This window comes from Grammomys surdaster, unplaced genomic scaffold, assembly GCF_004785775.1.
Source record: "Grammomys surdaster isolate TR1022 unplaced genomic scaffold, NIH_TR_1.0 269, whole genome shotgun sequence".
NCBI classification, from domain to species: Eukaryota; Metazoa; Chordata; class Mammalia; order Rodentia; family Muridae; genus Grammomys; species Grammomys surdaster.
Genome location: NW_021604710.1, coordinates 592,926 through 611,457, shown reverse-complemented (window position 1 = coordinate 611,457; position 18,532 = coordinate 592,926). Strand labels below are relative to the sequence as shown.

The window sequence follows — 18,532 nt, the reverse complement described above, 5'->3', positions numbered from 1 at the left end:
GGAGCAGAACCAAGGAGGATTCTGGGAGCCAGAGAGAAGCAGAGACAGATGGCAAGTGTCCTTGAGAAACATCCCCTTCTGCAGCCAGAGCCCAGATCCGGGTTAGGGTGGCTATGTGCAAATAGCCTGTCTCCCCAACAAACACTAGAGAGGAGGGAATACGAAGCTTCCAGAATAGAAGGGGAAAGCAAGGGAGTTAATTATGGAAGGTGGGGAAACTGAAACATCCAGGAAGTGCTTCATTTGGGGAACTGCCTTGAGATGAAAATATGGGGAGGGAGAGGGTTAGAGTGTCTTGACAAATCTGTCTTTAATATATCTTTGCTTTTGGAACCAGCTTCTCTCTCCTCCTCCTTCCTCCAGTCACTTCAGGAGGAGGAAAAAGTGGGGAAAAGTTGAGGGGACAGAGCCAGAGCAATAGAATGGGACCTCCCTGGCACCAGGAGGTAAGTGGCCTCTGCCATCACATCGATGTCTTTTACTTCTAAAGTTCTGCAAGTCCTGTTTGATCCTTTTTTCAAGTGAAATGCTATCTCACATACTAAAGATCTGAGGAAGGCTGGCTTTTAGGGAAAATAAGCAGAATTATCTCTGTACAAAGGGACAATAACATTACCCCCTTCTTATCATCGTGTCCTCTCTGTCCTCCCAAACTTCTTTGTTTTGTTTTAATTTTTCCCCTCTTGGTTCCATGACTAGAGTTCTCCAGAAGAGAGGCCTCCCGCTGAATGGAGCCGACAGTCGACAAGAGTCAGATGGGTGCTGCTAGCTGTCCTGCTTTGTGGCCTGCTTCTTGGTTCTTCTATGCTTTGGGTTTACATCTTCCGGAACTGTGGTCCTTGTAAGGAAGATCCTGGAACACCCTTAACCCAGGCAGCCCTCCTTCATAGACCCCCTAAGACTCCTGCCCCATGACATACTAAGACTCTTGCTCCGTGATATACTTACTTGTCCCTATCCTCATGGTCTCTGAGAATCTATACTCCTTTCTCTCTGAATCCCACAACAGGCAAGAAGTCATACCATTTCCCTCCTAAGGTCTGTCCGTCCTATGCACCTCACTAGAAGTCCTTTGCCAGCCCCTGGGGGGAGCCCTTGTTCAGTTGGCTCTTTTTAACTAGCTCTGAGCTTTTGTTTCACAGGTCCATGTGAGACGCCTGTGTGTAGAGAGCTCCTGAACCATTACCTGGCCTCTGGAAACAGAAGTGTGGACCCCTGCATTGACTTTTTCACCTTTGCCTGTGAAAAAGCCAATGGGACCAGTAATTCTTTCCAGGCGCTTACAGATGAGAACAAGAGCCGACTGTGGAGACTATTGAGTGAGGACACATATTGGCAGTCTCTGAACAAGAAGACAACTGAGTCTCATGCGATCTTGATAGTTCTGAATTCTGCACAAGTATAGAGAACCTCCTTGCTCTTGCCTTCCACTCCTACCCATTCTCCTTTATTCACGTCCTGCTTACTCTTTTACCTTTTTATTTTTTCTACCTCTTTTCTTTCTTGTTTCCCTTTCTGCATTTTCTTTGTCTTTATCATCTTTTTGTCTCCTCTCCATCTCTTTGCTCATCTATCCTGTTATCATGCTTAACTCATAAAAACTGGGAGCTCCCCTCATTTATCTGAGCTTGATCCTCTTCTATATCCCTATGGAAAAGCTTTCTCAACATCGCTATGAGGTTCTCATCTTCTGTTTGTCCCTGTTCCAGTACCCACTCATGGAGTTCTCCTGTTTCCTTTCTAGAGGACCCAGGGTCCTGGCAACTAGGATCTGGGGAGGAGAAAGCCTTCCAATTTTATAACTCCTGCATGGACACAGATGCGATTGAAGCTTCAGGGACTGGTCCACTCATACAAATTATTGAAAAGGTGAGAAAATTTGGGGTGTTGACTTTCTAAGTAATTCATATGAACAATGTATGCTTGAGAGCTCCTGCTGGGCAGTGGTGGAATACACCTTTAATCCCAGCACTTGGGAGGCAGAGGCAGGTGGATATCTGAGTTTGAGGCCAGCCTGGTTGACAGCGTGAGTTCCAGGACAGGCAGGGCTATACAGAGAAACCCCCTGTCTCAAAAAACCAGAAAGAGAGAGGGGGGGCTATGATTTTATAGAATATAGGGCTATTTCTTAGAGACTCCAAGTTCTGCAATGGAGTTAGAAATGAAACTACTCTATGAAGAATCAAGACTTAGAGAAAGAAGGAGAAATTTTAGAAGCAGCAAAGGGCTCAGAAAGGAGCTTGTTGATGTGAGAAGAAAGGAAAGATGAACACATTTGGGGCTCAATCTCATGGGTCCTCAGATTCAGGTTTGTCTCTCTTCTTTGAAGCTTGGAGGCTGGAACATCTCTGGCAACTGGACTTCCTTGGACTTCAACCAAAATCTGAGGCTTCTGATGAGTCAATATGGCCACTTCCCATTCTTCCGAGCCTATCTGCGACCTCATCCAGCCCCTCCACATACACCAGTCATCCAGGTGAGGGATAAACTGACAAAACCACAGTTACACCTGAGTCTCTAACTCTAGGCTATCATTACTTACAAAAGAGATTTCAGGCTGGGAGATAAGATACACGTGCAATGTAGGGAACAGCCCTTCCTTAAGGGAAAATTTATACTACAAGGATCAGGGCTATTAGGTAGGGGGGAAAGCTGTAGCAGAGCCGGCTCTTTGAATGATGGAGTAAACGTTTTCAGCTTTCTTTATTGCAAATATGAACTTCTACTGGACTTCTTCAGTAGGCATCCTGTTTCCAAAATTCCCTTTCTCTTACTTTCTCTTTATTTTCCCTAAAGCACCTTTCTAAACTTGATAGCTAAGAGCCTGTCACTTTAATAGAGCATTCAGTCATCAAGATATAGCCCCTATTAATTAGCAAATAATTTTACGTTTGTGATCTGACCTCTATCCTTATCTCTAGTTGCATTCTGTCTCTCCCTTATACTCTGTTCTGCTGACTCACATGTAGTGTCAAAACTCTTCCTCTTCTCTTTGCTCATGCTACTTCCTTGCCTGTAACAATCCTAGAAGACTCCTATGTGTTTGCACTAGAAGTCTCTTTCAATAAGTCTTCCCTGACATGCTAAATACAATTTGCAGTCTCTCTGTCATCCATTTAATTCTCTCAGCATTTAGTAATCTGAAAGCCTGTGCCCTCAACAGACTAGAGTTCTTCTCAGCAACTACTGACCACTGCTAGGTGTTCCGTTGAATTTATAAATAAATAATAACAGAGCCATCACTCCTGTGGTAAACACGGGAGTGTTCTGTATTTGTCTCTGAATTCCACAGAATATGAATAATTTTTAAAAATATAAATTAATGTAAATCTATGGAGAGAAAACTATCAAATTTGCATTTATTTGTAATTCTAAAAATATACTGCTTTCCCAAGATGAAGTAAAACTATTGTAGGTCTCTAAAAAACAATTACAATTTTAAATTAGAATAAAATACATGGAGTTCACCGGGCAGTGGTGGTGCACGCCTTTAATCCCAGCACTTGGGAGGCAAAGGCAGGAGGATTTCTGAGTTTGAGGCCAGCCACTACACTACACTACACTACAGAGTGAGTTCCAGGACAGCCAGGGCTACACAGAGAAACCCTGTCTCGAAAAACAAAACTAAAATAAAATACATGGTGAAATTTGGTGCTAGGGATTAGATATAAGGCCTCATCTGTGATAGGCAACTACATGTGCAGAATCGTGTCACAAGCACATAACATTGTAGAATTTATTGTAAAAAATAAAATCATGATAAGCAAAGTTTTGATGTTTTATTCCTGATGGGCTCTTCTGCATTGTTTTAAAAGTACGTATTAAAAATATATTTTGTTATAGAGTTTGAGTATGTTTTAATTAATATACCTGAAATGGGTGTCTCACATCCTTGACTTTAGATCTATACTGGCACAAAAAATAGTTTCCTCTAAACAAATCTGTGTTCCTCTATTGCTGAGAAGCTCAACATTTGAATGCATAGACCTACCAGTCCCTGTCTTTCTTTGTAGGGTACCTCTCTCTCATTTCTTTATTCCCATCTTCCTAGCTTCCGTGGTACCTCTCCTACCTTCCCACGCCTACCCGCTCTACCCCCTATGTGCCCATTTCTCTCCAGTCTCTCTTGTGTCCAGATAGATCAGCCGGAGTTTGAAATTCTTCTCCACCAAGAGCAGGAACAGAAAGTCTATGCTCAGGTAAGATGCCACACAACACGCACCTTGTCTCCTAGCCCCCATTTGAAAGACTTCTAGCTTTTGTCAATAAGATTCTCCTCCTCTAGATCCTGCGGGAATATGTGACGTACCTGAACAGGCTGGGAACTTTACTGGGGAGTAAGCCACAAGAAGCTGAACAACATGCCTCCTGGTCCATCGTCTTTACCTCACGGCTGTTCCAGTTTCTGAGACCACAACAGCAGCAGCAGGAACAAGACAAGCTCTTTCATGTGGTTACTATTGATGAACTGCAGGTGCCTAGAACTGAGGGCCTAAGGAATCTGTGTTTGATGGCCTCTCAAACTTGCTCTTTTTATCTTCATTCTTCTACTACTATTAGTTCCTTTACTTTAAAAAGTGCAATTATTTGTTATTTGTTTGTTTATTTATTTATTTATTTTCTTATTTACTTACTCATTTATTCTTTCTGTGGGACTTTGGGCAGGAATGTGCCTGGGTATGAAGATGGAAGCCAGAGAATAATTTGGGGTAGTTACATTTTTGCCTTCTATCATATGGGTTGGGAGAATGTAGTCAGGTAGTCATTCTTGGTGGCAAGTGCCTGACATCACTGAACCATCTTGTCTCTTTCCTTTCATTTCAATTTGTCCTTAACTCTAGTCTCCAATCCTTCGTCTAGAACACCCCATTTCCTCTCCTTCCTGTTTCTTTTGTTGTCCCCTTCTTTAGCTTTGTGTCTTTTCTCTAAGGAAATGGCCCCAGCCATCGACTGGTTGTCCTGTTTACAAGCAATATTCACACCGATGACTTTGAGTCCCTCCCAGACCCTTGTGGTACATGACCTTGACTACTTGAGAAACATGTCCCAACTGGTAGAAGAAGGGCTGCTGAATCACAGGTTTGCCCAGGTGGAGTTGGACAGATATTGGGTATGGGAGGAGAGTGAGCTATCAAGGGCACTGTGAGTGAGAGGCTCCTGTGACATGGAGAAACAGAGAAAGACAGGATGGGTGGCACAGAAGGAAACATAAAATTATGTAAGGCTTTGGGATGTGATGACCATGTGACACACCAAATGAAGGGTATAGAGTTGAGAGAGATAAGATGTCTACCAGGAATGTACCATTATCCTTAATGGAGCTCATGCACTATTGAAAATCCAGAAAAGCCCAACTCTGAAGGGCATGAACGAAAGCCTTCTCTATAGCATCCTAACAGCACCATTGTCTAGAAATCCTTTATGGAGGAGGCAAAGCAGCAATCATGTGGCTTTAGCAGTTTTCTGTATGTATGTCTTGAAAGACAGCTGCCAGCAGGACCAAGGCAATCCACAAACCCAACTTCATTCCACTTAAAATCTGTCTTTAGATGAGCTAAGGTTTCCTGATTGTGGAAATAGATAAATCAAGTCCCTTCCCAGTAACTTCAGAAGGCAGCCTCTTTACTCTACTCCTCTGTCACTCCCAAAGTCATACTAATAACGACTCTTTGTTCTTGATGTTTTTGCTTATATGGCAGTTACTCTTTGGAAATGTAGAGGAGAAGGGGCTAGGTACAAGGATACCACAGTAGTTTGTTGAAGGGATTATTCCTATGAGCATGTTTAGGAGCTTTAGCTTTGGGTTGGCAATTTTGTATCTACAGGGAGACAATACAGAGCTACATGATCTTTGGGCTGGTGGATACCCTTTCGCCAGCACTGGACACTAAATTCCAGGAGGCACGCAGAGAACTGATCCAGAAACTACGGAAACTGAAAGAACAACCACCTCTGGTGAGGAGGGAAGGCGATGTATTTTCTATATTGGGGTAAATATTGAGGTAAAAAGGCATAGGAGGACAGGTCTCACACCATGGAAGTTGGCAAGATAGGAAGTCAGAGTATATCTTTAGAATTAAGATACTAACTGGCTACTTCTGTGACCTTTGACTGAACATTAAAGTTTTGACATAAAAGTAAAATTAAGAAAGAACCCTTTCTTTACCATTACTCTTAAGCAATGTCCTGTTTTCCTGAATTCTATGGTTGAGGACCTGACTCTAAAGGTTAAGATTTATTGTGATGAACAATATTTGACAGTGTTTACATGTGTATCACAAAGTTCATCCCTGATCCCATGAGATTGTTTGGTTACAAATGGACATGGTTGGTCAGACCTTCACATATCTGAGAAGGGTGTATAAGAAGTATGTAGAAGCAATTAACCTGTCAAATGCATTAACTGACAGATATCTTCAGTCATCGTTCCTTAACATACTGTGTCGAACCCTTTCAAATTCAAGTGGTAATGTCTAGAGCATTTGGCACATCCTTACCTCAGTGAAGGCCTTCCTTTATGGTCTATCTTAAGAGAAAATAACCTTTACTCTTGTTCATTTATAGATCATTTCTCTACTTTAAAAGTAGGGCCCCAGTAGCCTGATATATACAATGGCAAAAAAAAAAAAAAAAAAACAATCTCTACTCAAATGAAGTGGAAAATGAGGCTTAGCACCTGAGGTGGTCTTCTGAACTCTACATGTGCACCAGTTAATTTCCCCCTCATCCAATTTGTAAAAGAATTCTTTCATTGAGGCTGAAATATAGGCATTGATTATTTATGGTCTGTAAAAGCCTAGATAATTTCCTTTATTGACATAATTCTCAAATTTGTATGATGTAGCGTAATATCATGATATGTTTTTATATATTTATCTTTGGGGTTTGTTTTTTTTTTAGAGAGAGTCGAACTATGTAGAACTGTCTGTACTGGAGGTCACTGTATAGATGATGTTGACTCAGAACTCACAAAGATCTGCATGCCTCTGGCTCCCAAGTGCTAAGAATAAACATGTGCACTACCACATCAAGCTCATTTTATGTTTATTGTAGAGATGAATCTACAAATATAGTCATAAGTTAGAGCAGGGAACTTCTCTGGCTGTCTGGCTATAAGGTCATTGTAGCTTAGACCATTCTTCATTAGGATGGTCACTCAGTGGGGGTACATTCACAATAAGTTACTATGAGACCTATCTCTTAATCAGATGAAGCAGAGCATAATCCCAACTGCAAACTTCCTGGAACAATAAAAATAGCTTCCTGTAAATGCCAGGACTGTGGCATGAGGTCATGTCTTAGAAGGTATAAACATGTCAACACAGAGACTCATGCTTAAAGAATGTGAAAAGCTTACAAAGCCTGTAATCACCATCCTTTCCATTGGGGTGTAGAAAGGTGAAAATAAAGTGTGACCTTAGAGAACCTGTTAACATCATCTAACAAGTCTTAAAGTCAGTCAGTCATCCATGTACACCACTCACTAAACATGATATTATTATATTTTCCCAGTAATGCTCTAAGGTTCTAGTCTCCATGTCTCAGATTCAGACACAGGTAGAAGAATGACAACCTCCCCTATGATCTCATTGCTGTTAAGTGAAGAATCAGGATCCAAAATAAACCTGTTTGGCTTATATCTTTTTAAAATTATTTATTTAATTTTACTTCATGTCCATTTGGCATTTTGACTGCATGTATGGTATGTCTATGTGAGGATGTCAGGTTCCCTGGAACTGGAGTTACAGACACTTATGAGCTGCCATGTGAGTGCTAGTATTTTAACCCAAGCCCTCTGGAAGAACACCAGCAGTGTTCTTAACTGCTGAGTCATCTCTCTGGCCCCACAAACCTATAATCTTACCACACCAGGCCAGATTGAGAAATATGTGAGTGCTACATCATTGGGTTAGCAAACTCTTTTATAAACGACAGCACTGTTGAGTATTATTTGCCTTTAGGTTCCACATCGTGTATGTTGCTAACACTTGACTGTCTGAGTACATAAAAGACAGAGATGTACTACTAAAGAATTTAACAATTTAGACAATAAGTATCCTTCATGCCTCCTAAAACAGGGTAATCAGCGAGGGTTGAATAGCAGGAGGGACTCTTAGTAACAGCTAAAACTGAAGCAGTATGTAGAGAAAGAAAGGCATTGCCTGGCCTTATCTCACAGAAACAATGCATGGAAGAGAATGGAGAAAAACTGGGGTAGTATGTGAGATCGACTTCATGACTCTGGCTGAGAAAAAATAATGAGGTTTTGCACGTAAGGCCCAATGCTACTGCTGAACTATACCTTGGGTGGTTGAGAACTATATCAGCAAATAGGATAGCCCTGAAGAAAACCAGAGAAAGAAGAGTCTGGCAAGACATTGTAAGGATACTTGCTTTTCTTCTCATGAAACAGGAAATTTATAGAATGTATCTGATTTATATTTAAGAAAAACATATTTCAAGAACACGAGCTATGGAATTCCCTGACTTGTAGTTTAAGAGGTAACAAGGAGTCAGTGGCAATATCAGGTTCTGGACTTGATTTTTAGTTACAGACAATGTTTATTAGTTGTAGTCTTCTGAGTTATCTGAAGAATTCTAATGTATAGTCTTATTTGAGCAAATATGGAGACAGAGTGTGGGACAGAAACAGAAAGAGGGACCATCTGGAGACTATTCCACCTGAGTATCCATCCCATGTGCAGTCACCAAAGGTAGACACAGATGTGGATGTCAGGAAGTGGATGCTGACAGTAGCCTGATATAGCTATCTCCTTAGAGGTCTGCAAGAGTCTGACATATTCAGAGGCAGATGCTCACAGCTAACCATTGAACTGATCAAGGGGTTCCCAATGGAGAAGTCAGAGAGAAGGAGCTCAAGGAGCTGAAAGGGTTTGCAGCCCCATGAGGAGAGCAACAATACCAACCAACCAGAGCTCCCAGGGTCTAAACCACCAGCCTGGGAGCACATAGGGAGAGATCCATGGCTCCAGCTGTATATGTAGGGGAGGATGGCCTTGTTAGTCACAGGCAGGAGAGGAGATCCTTGGTCCCAGGAAGACTGGATGCCCAGTGTGGGGGAATTCAAGGGCAGGGAGGTGGGAGTGGGTGGGGGGATGGGTGGGGGCATATTCTCATAGAAGCAGGAGGAATGGGATAGGGGTTCCTGAGGGGGGATGGGGTAAGGGGATAACATCTGAAATGTAAATAAAATGTCCAATAAAAAATTATTTTAAAAAAGAAAGAAAGAAAAATCAAGAAGTGTCAAATCTGACCCTTGTGGTTAATTTTGAGAACATGGTCAATGGAAATGCCTATTTCCACTGTGAAACTTGTGAAGCTGAACTGAGGACAATGGAAGCAAGATTTCACATTTTTCTCTGTGTAACGAGAACTATTTATATTCAGCCTAACAACACAATTTACTTAGGCTATTTAAAACTTTGTTTAAACAAGTCATTTCAGTCACTTTTCTTCTTGGTTCCTTGGTCATCTACAATTTTACTCAAAAGTTCTTAATCCACATGACTGTCAATATCTTGGTAGAAAAGCAGTAGGTCAGGCTTACAGGATTTAGCTATAGATTTATCTATTCATTTATGTGATATTGTTTATGTTTTTCAAAATTTTTTGAGACAGAGTCTCACCATGATGGCTTAGAACTTTTAATCTCCTGCCTCTGCCCTTCAACTGCTAGGATTACAGGTGTGTGCCATCACTCACTGCATGTGGAATATGTGATAATATTTGTTGAGTACCAACTATAAAAAAAATGTTCCTATAGACACCCATTATGTACAAGTGGACAAAATACACAATTATTCCTGCTTTGTGTATTTATAGTTCAGTTTTTAAAAACAGAGTGATAATAAACTAGGTGTGCTGGGTGGTGTTAGGACAAAGGCAAAATGTCAAATGAAGAAAAGGAATGCAAGAAAAATAGCAGTTGTGGTTATCAGTTGGCAGGGCAGAAAGGTCAAATTAACCAGGAGTCATTCTTGTGACGTTTAATTATGGTTGAGCCAGACAAGAGTCCACTCATATTGCACCATTATTCCACATCAGTTTTTTTTTATCTCATTTACTAGGATGTGATTTGAGGTGTTTCCAGATGTTTTCCTGATGTTAAGATAATGCCATCAGCATGGCAATGGAATGTACTGAGTAGTGCTAATCAAATTCCAGTGGAGGTTAGAATAAATAGAGTGCTTTTAAGGAATTAGGTCACCTGATCTTCAAATCTGTGAGGAAGGTAGAGCAGACATTCCTCTTGTTTGTACAGCTGGTCTACCTAAAGTACATGGGTTTAAGCTCACATTTGTAAATGCCAGGGATTATGTATAAGGGCACTATTGTGGTGGTCTTTAAGGACATATTTAGTTTACAGACAGATTTCATTACTGTTTGGAATAATTTATATTGAAAAATTAGGAGGAAGCATTCTAATAGATTTACAGTTTGTGAACACATATGCATGTGTGCATTTGTGTGAACAGACAGCCCTGAACCAGCCTTATTTGAGAAGGTGCTCATTTCTCCTTAGTTCATACTCAAGTTTGCTGCAGCCTCTCTGTGTCCTGTGCTTCTGATTTGGAACTCTGTCATGTTATTGAGGGCCCTAATCTGTGATTATAGCAGGGGCTTATCTGTGTTTGTAGCTCCTAGTCTGCCTTGTAACCCAGTTTAATGAGCCCTTTAAATAGTTACATTTTCTATACATTTTGACATAACTGGCCCTCAGTGATCCTACAATGGATCACTTAATAGTTACACATTATTTTCCATGCCTTCAAAAATATCCCTTTAATAATTTGTTATAGAATTTTATCTAAAAATATTTACATATTCTTAGAGCTTTCTTGATTTTTCTAATTTCTTTATAGTCTTATTATTCATGGTTTGTAGGAGACATATACAAGCATTTCCATTGCCCTAAAATGAAACCATTGAACTTCCTTATTTTGCATTTGAAGTACTTCTTCCACCCTTTATATTTCAGAGTTTTCTCCCTCCTCTATATCCACATTCTCTCTAACATATGTAGTGCCTGCCACCTTTCCCTGTCTGGAGGGACAGCTAATATTCTAGCTTGAGTGGGGTACTTGTTGCTCAGTGGTTTGCTTTTACCACTTCTAACAGGAAGCATCGCATCACCTGAAGCCCTCATTTACTGGTCTATAAGGTTCTACTATATGATACACACCCTTTGAGGATGGGCATGGGTACTATAGAAGAAAAGAGTTTCTTCCATTGGCTTACAGTTAGGGATGGAGGTCTGGGAGGAAGGAGTATACAGTGTAACCCCTGGGCCATTTGGGAATTGGACCCAAGTGGACATCTCAGGATTGGATACTCTTCCACCCCTTCCCAGAAGCCTTATATTCCTCAGAGGGATGCCTCCTAAGGGCCTTGCTTTTGTGCCAATAGGCAACAAGCCTGGTGCTAAGGGAGATGGGAAGCCTCTTTCTGCTGAGCAATAGCACATTTTGAGAAAGAAAATTATAAAAAAAATCTATGTGTGTATATGTATGTGTGTATTATTGTTGTCTACATGTATGGTGTATGCATGTATATGTTGTATATGTACTTGTGTGTACATATGGAGACCTCATCAGGTAGCTTTCTTTTTATCACTCTCTATCTTTAGTTTTTGAGGCAGTCCTCTCACTAACCCTAAAACTTGTTGGTTCAGATAGGCTGGATAGCAGCCAATCAGCTTCTCCAAGCTACTGAAGGCATGAACCTCCAGACCTGACTTTTTATGTTGGTTCTGGGGTCTTGAATTCAGGTCCTTGTATTTGTGTGGCACGTTAATGCCCGAGTCATTTCTCCATCCCTGGGAAATAAAAAATTTTTAAATGCATCAAAGACAACATCCTTTGGGATGACTGTCATTGGAATATGATAAAAACAGAGGCCTGGACAGACCTCATTCACTCCAGTATGTTTTTGCAGCCAGCCTACCCTCGATGGATGAAGTGTGTGGAACATACGGGAGCCTTCTTTGAACCTACTCTGGCAGCTCTGTTTGTTCGTGAAGCCTTTGGCCCAAGCATTCAAAGTGCTGTATGTGAGAGCTTTCCCTTGCCTGCAACCCTCTACCCTTTCCACCCAACACACCTTGCCCTAGTCTGCCTTCTTTCTGGTGTGCAAAGCAGGAATCAGGTAGAAAGGAAAGTCAAACAAGAGAGAACCTAGGGACCTGCTCAGTCCCTTGGGCAACTGCAATTTAGCCACAGGACACAAAGTATTTCCAACATGAATTAATTTAAACACCTCACTGGACTTTCCTGGTATCCTGTTTCTTCAACCATAAAAAGAAAAAAAATCAAACTCCTTGACCTTTAAGGCTATCTCTCTGTTTGTTTAAGAGTTTTGAACAATACATGATATACCATGAGCACATGATGAATAATCTCATGGAGAACAAACAAGCAACTTCTGAATGAGTGGGAAATTTAAAAGCATTTTACATGTAATACGTTTAATTACAGTTATTTGCCTGATTTAATGGAAGAGGGGATTGAACCAAGAGTAGTTAAATGAGTTATTTAACTTCACAGAGTCATCAAATAGCAGTCAAAATTTGAACTCAGTCAGTCTAAAGCCAGAATCATTTCTGATACTGTTACCCAATTCCTCCTACCAGGAAAGAATGTACATAAGACAGTGAGTAATTGCAAATTAAGGAGATGTAAAGTTCAGGCCATATGGCTTTGGAGACTGCAACTTGCTGGGAAGCTAAGGAACTTAGAAGAGTAGAAGTATGACTTAAGTGGAAGGGTATGAAGACAAAAGTCCTGAAAACAGAGAAGGAAACAGTAATTCCCCCATGCTCTCTCCTTTTCTGGGAGCGATGCTGGACCCAAATGAAAGTACTCATCAATCTCAGATATCACAATGGCAAAAGCACTGTTATGGTCCCTTCTTCAAATAACTAATTCCCCTCTCTGAGTTTGACACTGTCCTAGTAGCCCCAGGAATCTTTATACTTTGGATATTTGTGGTAATCTGGGGAACAAACTCTCTTGTGAGTTCTTCCCCTTTCTCTGACAGTAATTGGAGACCAGTAGGGCCAAGGTCTCTTTACAGGCTATAGAAGGACCAGAGACAGACTAATCGTTACACTGTTTTCCTTTTCCTACCCACATCCCATAGGCCATGGAATTATTTGCTGAGATAAAGGATGCTGTCGTCATACGCCTCAAAAAGCTTTCCTGGATAAGTGAGGAGACCCTGAAAGAGGCCTTGAACAAGGTATTGCCAGGATGATTACAGGTCAACTTGAAGCCATTTAAGAGATAGTTGGTCACTGGGTGAAGAAATGGGGATGGAAGAAAGAGAAGGGGGTACAGATCACATATCTGGGTGACAGTGTTAATCGCTCATAAGGATTTACGAGGGAATGCTGGCAGCTTACAAATTTTTGTTTCTCTTTCCAGCTCACCCAACTGCAGGTGGAGATGGGGGCACCAAAACGGGCCCTGAAGCCTGAAATGGCCACACAGGAATATAGTGATGTGGGTCTTTGTCCCTTTCAGTGTCCCTTATACCCTTGGTTTCTTACTCCCATGATCCAACTGACTCTGCAAAGCAATTTATTTTCTGTGGGCAATTCTGAGCTAACTTCTTCTTTATCCTCATGTTGGATGGGTCTTACAAGCAAAATATTGAAATTTTCTAGGGCTCTCATGTATACATACACACAAGTACACACATGCATTCTGTGATGTGTCTATGCTTAGCTGCATGATGATACCTGTGAACTTGGTACTAACGTGAGGTGGTATTATAGGATGTGGTGGCATGTATATCAGGGATTACCTGTTTAGGCCTAATGTTCCCAGTACCATCTATCTGTATACATCTCTGTGCACCAAATGATCTGCTGTCTCTTCCCCAGATACAACTTGGCCCCAGTTTCCTTCAGTCTTACCTGAGTTGTGTACGATCCCTCCAGACCAGAAATGTTCAGAGCTTCTTGCAGCCTTTTCCCTACCACAGGTATGAGATCAGATACCTCATCCTAGAGATGGGATGAGAACAGTGATAACAGAAACAAATCCATGATGATGATTAAGAGAGACTGCATGTGCCTTGCATAGACAGTAAATGATAGAGCTGTGTTTGTATGCATTCTTCACACAGATGGCAGAAATCTCCCTGGGAGGTCAATGCCTACTATTCAATATCTGACCATGTGGTGGTCTTCTCTGCTGGCCTTCTCCAACCTCCATTCTTCCACCCTGGCTACCCCAGGTATGGATCGTTCTCTGAAGGTGAGTCTTTTGGTGGGAGATCTCAAGAGGGATTAACAGGTGTTAGAATGCATGAGACTTGGAGTTGAAAAATTGGAGTAAATACTTTTGAAGGATTTTGCAAGTAAAACCAGATTTTATCTCTTTAGAGCTGTGAACTTTGGCGCTGCTGGCAGCATCATTGCCCATAAACTGTTGCATATCTTCTACCAACTCTGTGAGTAGTGAATCATTGGTAGATAGGACCCAAGGGATCACCAGGGAGGACAACAAAGGAGGCCCAAAAGGAAGGGGAAGTCTATTCATAGGCTAGAGGATGGATAGTCTGCAAAATGTTCCATGTTCCTGGGAGCCAGGTTAGTCTGTGATAGCCCTCATATTCCAATGTCTTCAATTCATTGTCTTGTTTCATCTTTAACAGTACTCCCTGGGGGCTGCCCAGCCTGTGACACCCGTGCACTACAAGAAGCACTTCTATGCCTGGAACATCATTATGCTGCCTTCTCTTTACCCAGCATGTCCTCTTTCAATGGTTCTCACACGCTCCTGGAAAATGCTGGAGATACAGGAGGCATAGCCATTGCATTCCAGGTGTGCTGAGGTCCCTGTCCTTCCATTTTCCTTCCACTATCCCTCATGGAAATATGGTTGCATAGCTTTCTGCCCTTCACATTCCCATTGAACAGATGGCAACTTGGGACCCCCTTCCTACCCTGTAGATTCCCCACCTTCTAAGGCATTTATAGGTCTTCTGGTGAGTACTCTTTCTTCTTGACTCAGATAAGAACATCAGTGCAGAGTTGGATAAGAAGGCTTAGGAACTTGTTAGGGTACCATGCTATGTAGCTGGTATCAGACTTTTAAATGCCTACCTATTTGAAGCCTAAAAGAAATTTTTATCCCAAACCTTTATTTAGGCATATAGCAAGAGGATAGTAGAGCACACTGGGGAGTTGACCCTGCCCAACCTGGATCTTAGCCCCTATCAACTCTTCTTCCGAAGCTACGCCCAGGTAAACATCCATCATTTCTCCCTAACTTGCTTCCCATCAGTTAAAGACCCTATCACTGATACTAAAAGAATGTTTGCACCCTGCTTCACTGTTCCATACTTGCAAGGCCACCACTATGGATCTCCACTTTTATTGTTCCTCATTTGTTCCTTTGGAACCACCTTTAGATGTTTACAGAAAGGTTCTTTAATCTTATCCAGAAACTGTCTCCCCTCCACAATCTCCAAGAGAAGACAACTCTCCACTTCCAAGTCTGTCTATAACATAAGCCTGTTTTCTCTTTCTTTCTTTCTTTCTTTCTTTCTTTCTTTCTTTCTTTCTTTCTTTCCTTCCTTCCTTCCTTCCTTCCTTCCTTCCTTCCTTCCTTCCCTCTCTCTCTCTCTCTCTCTCTCTCTCTCTCTCTCTCTCTCTCTCTCTTTCTCTCATGCTTCAGAAATAGACTACTTTTAAAGGAGCCAATAACAGGATGGACATATGACCACACTACTCAAGAGACCTCAGTCCAGGGGGCTGGTCTCAAATTGGTATCACTCCTTTAAGGACATTAAACATGCTCTTTCAGCAGGCATGTTCCTCAATTTTCCAATATACTAGTGGTTCACTTACAGAACCCCACTACTAACCCTCACTTTAGTCCCTTAAAAACAGTAATGTTATACAACCAATTTTCCTCCTACATGGCTAGTGCCAAATCAAATGATTTACATGTGATATATTATCCATGTTGCTCCTGAGTGTCCTGCCTCTCGTCCTCTTTGTTCTGCCTAGAATCTTCTAGTCCTTGTGTCTAACCCATCCCCATCACCCTATGAGACTGTCTTTACTCCTTATCCATTCAGGCCCATCTTCTTCCTCAGGTAATGTGTAGGGAGCTGAGCTCACAAGACCCTCAGGACCCTCACAGTCCTCCAAGCCTTCGAGTCCATGGGCCCCTCAGCAATACACCAGATTTTGCCAAACATTTTCATTGTCCACGTGGTACCCTTCTAAATCCCTCTGCCCGCTGCAAGCTCTGGTAACTTGGCTACCAAAGAAACTGAGACGTAAATGCATGGGCTGCTTGTGAGCCCATCCTTGAAGCCAAAATAAATGTCTCTCTTTTTTCTGTTCCCAAAATAAAAGAGTGTATTGAGCTTTTGCTATCTCTTATTTTCAGTGTGTGTGTGTGCCTGTGTGTGTTGGGGGGTAGGTGGGTGCGTGCGTGTGTGTATGCTCATTCTGGGCACAGTGGGCACATGTATGCTATAGTTTATGTGTGGAGGAGATTAGGGGACAAACTTGGGTATTATAATCCTTGCCATCTACCTTGTTTTGTGAGGTATACAGCACAGTGTGTATACAACACATTGAAAATCCAGCTTCTAGGGACACTCCTCTCTCCACATCCTGTCTGTCTGCCTCACTGTAAGAGTGATATTATTACTTATGTGGACTACGCATCTAGCTTTGCGTGTAGTCTAAAGGTTCAAACACCGGTGCTTACAATTCTGAAGCAACAACGTAGTCCACATCTCCACAGCCCACTCTGTCAACTTTTGATGCCACTTTCCTGGTATGTTTTGTTCCTAGAAGTTAGGAAGGATAAGAGGGAGAAGTGCCAAGAAAGCTTCATGAACACTGGCAAAGCAGCAGTTGGTGAACTGGTGGGTCTGAAGGTGGGTCAGTGCACCAAAGGCCAGGCAATTAAGCAGACCAGTTATAGAGCCAAGCGAGATCTTAAGTTGCAAAAAGCCACTCACAACTGTTTTCAGAATTTTATTGTGATTGCTACTTTATTGTCACCATCTCCTCCCTGTTTCAGACAAAGCTTAAGAGAGAAGGGTGTGGGTTTGGTATCTTTGGCCCCGGGACATGAAATTCTGGGTTGGGGTGGCAATTAAGTGGTGGATATGAGAGTTAGGAAAGCTCTGTTGATATACCATAAGGCCAGGTGCTTCTTAGAAACAGGGAGCAGGGTGTGCATTTTGAGGAGATCAGTAAGCAATCAGGAAGGGGAGGTAGATGTCTAAGTCCTCATGAAGGATCCAGACTACTGCCTCCACCTCAAAGTCTCTCATAAAAAAAACACCATGCTGGCCAGGTTGAAGCAGAAGGCTAGATCAAAGAGGTGGTCCCGGATAGTTGTGGCCTGGGAATCTTCTTGCTGGGCCATATCTATCACCTGCCACTGCTCACCCACTGATGATGCCACAAAGTGTTCTTCATACTCCTCCTCGTCCTGGTCTAGAACATAAAAGAAGGACAGAAATGGGCAGCCCCAGTCGCACTTGTAGTCTGTATCAAAAAGGGATTGAGGTGAAGGGTGGAGAGATAAGTGAGGGCCAACTGCCAGTCATAACACAGGCCTTGACTGGGTGAGAGAATGCTTTATCTAGAGGGCTTTTCCGATCTCACTTCAACCGTAGCCCCATCCCAAACACAGGTGACAACCACTTCTCACTCCAGTTCCCTCCTCCAAAGGAGTGAGAGATATCTTCAAGCATGAAGGCAAAGAGGCCCTCTCTAGATACTCTACTTCTTCAGAGGCCTTTGACAATTGTAGGTAGCCCCATGCTGTGACCTAGCTAAGAGTCTGTGTTAAGCCAAACATTTTTATGTACAGCTATCATTTCATTCTGTGGTGATAGGGAACATGTTATCTCCCAAAATCCAAACCCCAGATTGATCATGACCTAATCATCTGCTGGAACCTGGTTTGAACCCAAGAAAACCCTTATGTCCACCCCCCCACCCACCCATCCCATCCCTACCTCTCTCTCCTCTACCCACCTTCAGGGAACGTTTTGTCTTTCTGACTCTTGTCACCATCCAGGCTCGCACTGCCCTTCAGAGTCTTCACCCCTTTCACTTGCAGCAGCAGCAGCATAGCTGTCAGGAATGTTGCTCTGTGGAGCTGGGAGCCCAGAGAAATCATGGGCCTCTTCTCTCATGCTGCCTCTGGCCCCAGTCCCCAGCTCCCAGCACCACCCTATCCCTTTCTTAGCTCTTACCCCTTGCCAGCATCGCTTTTCCTCCTTCTCTTCCATAGGACCTCTGACTATATGTGTCCTATGACATCACTGCCGTGGCTGGTATATCCTACATTCTAGATCTTTATACCATTCCAGTGCCAGAAAGAAGAGTGAGAGAGAGCAGAGGCTTCTGAGATGGCTGTTAATGGGTCATGTTATAGACCACAACCTATAAGGGTTCCAGAATTTGCCAAGTATCATCATATGTATTACACCATTGAATCTGCATAGCTACCTGCACTCTAAAGGA

The 18,532-nt window shown here is 42.3% G+C and overlaps 2 protein-coding genes across 2 annotated transcripts; one reads left to right on the top strand and one right to left on the bottom strand.

Annotated features, from left to right (window-relative positions):
• Nucleotides 1-343: 343 nt before the first annotated feature.
• On the top strand, nt 344-16,404 carry Kel (Kell metallo-endopeptidase (Kell blood group)). The gene is made up of 18 exons (XM_028776402.1): nt 344-446; nt 700-841; nt 1,143-1,319; nt 1,745-1,869; nt 2,330-2,476; nt 4,137-4,199; nt 4,286-4,474; nt 4,931-5,079; nt 5,826-5,955; nt 11,956-12,066; nt 13,159-13,257; nt 13,443-13,520; nt 13,904-14,004; nt 14,149-14,259; nt 14,408-14,475; nt 14,680-14,849; nt 15,176-15,271; nt 16,129-16,404. Exons 1-18 carry the CDS (start codon nt 423-425, stop codon nt 16,288-16,290), a joined length of 2,142 nt encoding a protein of 713 aa, XP_028632235.1. The 5' UTR covers nt 344-422; the 3' UTR covers nt 16,291-16,404.
• Nucleotides 16,405-17,013: 609 nt separating this feature from the next.
• Nucleotides 17,014-18,273, bottom strand: Llcfc1 (LLLL and CFNLAS motif containing 1). The gene is made up of 2 exons (XM_028776380.1): nt 18,041-18,273; nt 17,014-17,494 (listed from the first exon to the last, which is right to left on the bottom strand). The coding sequence occupies exons 1-2, from the start codon at nt 18,183-18,185 to the stop codon at nt 17,325-17,327; spliced, it is 315 nt and encodes a 104-aa protein (XP_028632213.1). The 5' UTR covers nt 18,186-18,273; the 3' UTR covers nt 17,014-17,324.
• Nucleotides 18,274-18,532: the final 259 nt, after the last annotated feature.